Source organism: Peromyscus maniculatus, chromosome 18, assembly GCF_049852395.1.
Source record: "Peromyscus maniculatus bairdii isolate BWxNUB_F1_BW_parent chromosome 18, HU_Pman_BW_mat_3.1, whole genome shotgun sequence".
NCBI classification, from domain to species: domain Eukaryota; kingdom Metazoa; phylum Chordata; class Mammalia; order Rodentia; family Cricetidae; genus Peromyscus; species Peromyscus maniculatus.
The window spans coordinates 52,302,121-52,308,120 of NC_134869.1; the positions used below are offsets into that span (position 1 = coordinate 52,302,121).

The 6,000-nt window shown below is 43.9% G+C and overlaps 1 protein-coding gene across 1 annotated transcript; it reads right to left on the reverse strand.

The window, feature by feature from the left end:
* Window positions 1–1,307: 1,307 nt before the first annotated feature.
* Il22 (interleukin 22) lies at window positions 1,308–5,642 on the reverse strand. The gene is made up of 5 exons (XM_006973357.1): window positions 5,457–5,642; window positions 5,009–5,074; window positions 4,748–4,891; window positions 3,960–4,025; window positions 1,308–1,385 (listed from the first exon to the last, which is right to left on the reverse strand). Exons 1-5 carry the CDS (start codon window positions 5,640–5,642, stop codon window positions 1,308–1,310), a joined length of 540 nt encoding a protein of 179 aa, XP_006973419.1.
* Between the last annotated feature and the right edge of the window lie 358 nt (window positions 5,643–6,000).

Here is a 6,000-nt window from a genome sequence, read left to right on the forward strand (position 1 = left end):
AAATATTATAAGAAGCAACTGTCTTGCAAGGAGAGAAGGTTTATCTCTATCATAGTATCAGTGATTTCAGTTCCTGGCCAACTGGGTCAACTGTATTTGGGCCTGTAGCCAGGCTATTTGTCACAGCGTGAGTACACGGCAGAACGAAGTCACTTACCTCATGCCCACGATGCAAAAGAATGTAGAAGGAGATGCTATCCAATTATCCCCTTCAAGCGTACACCCATTTGGCATGAAAATCACCACCAGACCTAAAGGCTACATCATCTCTCCATAACCACTGTCCTGGAAACTAAGCCTTTCACGCATGCTTTGTAGGGCTGGGGAGATGGTCCCGAGGGTAAGACTGCTTAATGTAAAAGCATGAGGACCTGGGTTTGATTCCCCAGCACCCATATAAAAAGCCAGGCATGGCCACACAAGGCTGTAGCCTCAGTGACGTGGGAGACAATGACTAGAATGAATTACTAGAATTTTCTGGCAGCCAGTTCAGTGAGGGACCCTGTCTCAAATAATTCAACATAGACTGATAAAGCAGAACACCCAATATCTATCTCTGGCTTTCATACGCATGGCCATGCACCTACTACACACATACACATACACAAACACACAAGCACACGCCACACACAAAGCCACAGGCCTCTGGGGACAAACGTTAGCAATGTAATACTATAGCTACCTCATATTCACAGACCAAGCATAGAGTTATGAGACTGATTGGATAACGATGGCGATGATGATATTACTGATTAAAGGAGAAAAAACACAAAGACAGAAGATTTATAATACTCATGTTTTTATTGAAGCTCAAGAGATCATGTTTCCATAATATTATCATAAATATTATTTTTCTTATACTCAAATAGCAATATCAGATGGTTTCTATAAATAAATCTATATTAATAAACTGGCATAAATAAAATGCATACTTATAATAAATAAACTTACATAAAATATTGATTATGGAAATGGAGTTACATAGGCTTTTTTCTAAAGGAATGAGAAGTTATCCCTTTCATTTTTAAAACACATTTTTTTTAAAAAAACACATTATTTTTCTCTTGTATCATCAATTACAATAAAATATTATCAACGAATCTTTGTGGTTAGAAAGTCTACATCTGGTCTTACGACAACATGACATTGGTTTTCTTTTTCAACTGAGCCGGGTTTCGTGTAGAATCTTCTGATGATGGTGGGGTTTAGCTTCTCACTTTCCTTGATGAAAAAAGTCCTTTCAGGAGTCTTATCGTTGCTTGTAACAGGCAGGAAGGGCCCGTCCTTCATGTTCCAGCTTCTCTCGCTCAGACACAAGCATTTCTCAGGGAAAAAAACAGCAGGTTCAGCTCGCCGATTACTTTGATCTTCCCGCCCTCTCCGAGCTGTGAAAACAAGAGCACGGACCGATTTGAGGACCTATGTGGTTTGCTAAGGAGGAACTAGAAGCATGGTTTGCACCAAAACCAAGTGTCAGCCTTCTCTAAAAGATTAATAACCAACAATAATGCACTTTTAGCCTGAGCAGAATGTGGTTTGCCAAAGACCTCAAAAATCGTGCCTTTCTGAACTTTCATGCACAGGCATTCCATACTACTTGCATTTCTCACTAACAAAGTTGTTGATGGGTGTGTTAATCAGCCTTCTTGAACCTTGCACAATGCACACATAGATAAAAATCATCCTGCTGTATCCCGCAAATTACACAATCGTTTGCCAATTAAAAATAGATGTGAGTGGGGGGTTGGAGAAAAGATTTGCTCAGCTCCTAGCCATCCTGGACAGCAGGAAGCCATACTGAGACCTGAAGATGCTAAGTGCTACCCTGCAAAGGCTTGACCTGCCACATAGCCCTGCACCTGTCTATGACCCATTACTGATGACTGCTCAACTCGAACAGCCTTGACTCAAAGACCCACATATGTACCCACATAGTTGGGCTTGGTCTGCGCTCACCTTTGTAAGAGGAGAAACACAGCAGATAAAGCAGGTTTTCATTTTGGTAAAGAGGGTGTCAAGCATATCTCTTCCATAGCTTTAACTGGTAAAACCCCAGATAGGAATCATATGAACGTTCCTTTGTTCCTCCTACACCCAAGTGTGATAAGGGTGAAACTCTTAAAATCAATGGGGGGCAAAAACCTGAATTCAAGTGCAAAGCACGTCCCTCTGAAATCCACCTAATCCGTTATCCTTGTTCTAGATTGTTCCAAGAAAAATCCCCTCTTGGTGGCCCTCTACATTTTGTTCTCTTCCCCCTTCCTGATTCTTCCCACATTTCCTTCCCAGACTTCCTTCCTTATGATGCTAAACATGTTATTTTTGTATCATCAAGACTCCCAAATCTATGAAATCTTACGGCTTATCTTACCCCATTCTGCCATCCATTCTACTCCATGAGCCCGCCCTCTGCTGTCCCTACCTAATGCCTGCCCCCTTCTTGTGCCAGGCAGTCCTGACCAGTTAGTTCCCTCTGGCTACACAGCTTTCTATGAGTGACATTCCTTTCCCCCCATTGCTGGTGCTTTCTAGAGCCACAGGTTCGAGCCTAATCAATCTCCCACGTGGCAGCTTGGTGCAAAAGTTGAAACTGATTGAAAGTGGAATACAGGTTTTTTTTAAAAAAAAAATATTTTATGCAGAGATCATGTCTCCTGTGAGATCTTTCTTGCACGCTTCACCTTTCCAAAGACACCAAAGTAGATAGATGAACAACAATAACTTTTTAAACAAGCGTCTGAAGTGTGCATGCATCTTTGGCGTGCTAACACCCAAACCTGTGTATCGACATCATCAACGCTCTAACAAGAGAACCCTTACGGCACTGAAAAGCTACAACGCCTTTAATACTCAAAGGACGAAACCAGTTTTGTTTAACAGACTACGCTCAAGTTTTCTTTAACAAACTACCTCAATGTTAAGGTTAGATAGAAGAAGGAGATCAGGCTAGGCATAGTGCTGATAATTCCTTCAACTGGAGCCTTTGTGTTTCAGAGTATTTCATGGCAGCCACCTGCAAAGAGCCTCCCTTTCACTGCTGACAATCATACCTCTGGCTTTAGGGTGAGTCACACTTGCTGACCTGAGTCTCCTGCTACTGTTCTTTCCCCCAAAAAGGCCACACAGTGATGCCGATCACTGTAAAGTTATACACTAGCTCACAGTAGATAAGTGCTCACTAGTGGCTTGTTGGGGGTGTAAGGGAAAAATCTAAAAAAATGAAAGTAAAGACTAAGAAAAGAATTTCCAACTCATACTTCCATTTCACTATAATAAATTCACGACTAATAGTTTTACTCTATTGAAACCATGTAAAAATAAATTGGAAGGTTATCCACTCTTGGGTTTAATCTTAAATCAGTCACTATCAGGAACTATATTATAATTCTGATTATAGCTATTACTATCAGTGATTCCAAATATTCATCCTATATGGAAGTCCAGCTCTTTTGTGACTGTTCTGGGTTGATTTTTTTTTTTTTGCCACATTTTAAAGCATCAGTTTAATGACTTCAAAAAAAATCACATCAAGTAAGTTTGCACCTAGCTTTCTGGTTTTCATTGTGTGTTTCTTCAGATTCTATGAATCAGTGGAAAGCGAGACTCTCCCAAAGGATTAATCCTGCTAAAATAATTACAAATGGCTGCTGGGGAAGTGCTGAGTTGGGACTCAGGAGTGCTGCCTTCCAGCATTGGCTCTGCCGCCCGCCACCCTCAGAGCCCAGGCTAATGATACTAGCGGAGCTAAGTTTTCTGCTAGCTCTAGAATGTATGACTTACAAATTTAGAAACAGGCTGAGTGATGTATAGGCCCAGCTAGATGCACATGCAGCTAAGCAAATAATGGATCAGAGAGTAGAAGAATCAAGTAAAATGTTACCCAAAAAAAGTTGAGAAAGGGGAGAAGAAATCTATGCTTCTCCTGACAAATGGCTTAGTATATCACATATCAATAGTACCTTTTTTACTGTTTCCTTCATTGTTTGTACATTCTTCTGGATGCGCCGGCCATCACCACTGATGCGCTGCAAAATAAAACAGAATTCACTAACAGAATCTTGTTGTGTTGCAGCCTATACCTCAGTGCATCTGAGGCACATGACCATTCACCTGGAATAGAGGCATTCGGTAATTTTTGCCCACAGTGACCTAGATTTCACTGGTGACCTAGATTCTCTGAGCTCTTTTGTTCTCTGGGACACTGAAATCCAGGTACCCCCCTTACAGAAGAGCTGTCCTCATCTTTGGGGAATCCTACTGAGGTTTCCACCAGCGGCCAGAATGGTAGAAACGAAACCTCCACCTGAACCTCATCAAAGGTGGGAGCCAAGCTCAAGAAATGAGCATGAAGCTCCTTACATGAAAAGTGGGTCCTCCTCCCAGTAAATGCAAGGTCTCCTTCAATCTGCCCACTCCTCATGGACATGGTTCACAGTTTGGGGTGTCTGGAGGTATCAAGCTTATACACTGATGTTTCTCAACTTCCAGTCCCAACACAAAGGAGTGCGCTTTGCACACACCCCCACCCTGAGACCCTCCCATCTTCCTCTTCCCCTTCGATTTTTGCTCTGTGCCAAAGCAATTGTGACTGATTTCAAGTGGCCTCTGATGTTACTGAGACCCTCCTCGCTGCCAGCCTCTCTGCCCGGGTTGGGAAGGAGAGAGGGGAGGGTCACGGGCTCTAACTGGAATGGGAGAGGAGGGCAGAAGATGAGAGGAGACGGATGGAGTCAAGAGAAAAACTCACACAGAGGCTGAGCTGGTTGCTTAGCTTGGTCAGGAAGGACACCACCTCCTGCATGTGGGGCTGGAATCTGTCTGACTGGGGGGACAGCACTTCTTCAAGGGTAAAGTTGAGCACCTCCTTCATCACGTAGCATCGATCCTGCATCTGAAGGCAGAAAGGAAGCAGCAGGGGTCATATTACAGGACACCCCAGAGGACCCATCAACTACGGCAGCTAACCGCGAGCTGGATACTCTCCCTGCTTATCACTATGAGAACTTACTTTGACTCCCCGGTAGAGCTCATCCCCAATGAGCCGGACATCTGTGTTGTTATCTGCAAGGCTAGCCTGGAAGAGAGAAAAGTCTAAGTGCCTGGTTGATGAGGAAGTGGAAGGAAAGCCTGTAAGGAAAGATGTACGCTCCCATAGGGTCTAATGGCCAGCCACTCGACGTGTAAGTTCAGAACAGTGCACAGAGAAGTGAAAAGTCAATAATGGATGACTTTCTAATGGCTCCCCTGTGGATAAAATACACTCTATGCACCCTAAAGACCAAATAGAAAAGAGTTCTGATTAAGATCAGGTCCTCAAAGAGTCTCTAGAGAGATATGGAAAGTCTCTACCTATGCAGATAAAATATAGCTCAAGAGCTCACAAGGGCTTCAAAGAAAATGGCCAGGGCTCCTTGAGTCCCAAGTAGACATGAAGAGAAAGTGAGATGCCTGTGTACCTCCTCAGCCAGCATGAAGGTGCGGTTGGTGAAGTATGGCCGCTGGAAGTCGGACGCATCAATCTTGCAGTGGGAAGTGATGGGCAGCGCCGCTGCCTCCTGGGCCCACAGGACAATGAGAAGCAGGCAGCTGATGGCCAATGTCCCCATAAGGGAAAAGCTCATAGACTTCTGCAGGAAGGCCATCACAGACAACTCAAATGTGAACAGTTGATAACCGAGAAAGGAGAACCTGCTGTCGAGAGAGCAAGAGGCAGAAACGTGAGGGAAACGAGTTAGCCAGGATAGCATCCCACCAAACAGATCAGTTCATTGCCTCCGTGTGGACACTTACCTGCTTTGGTGGCTCTGCTTGTGATGGGTGAGGCAGGAGTTGCTGCTTTTATAGCCCTCGGGACACCCGATTTTTTTGGTATTCTGAACCATATGACATCAGACATTATCTAATTTCCAGTTCTGTCTTCTGAGAACCCCCTAACCACCTAGGAGGTCACAGAAAGCCACCTCCTAGCCTTCCCACCTTGAGATGTGAAGGCTTTCCTAA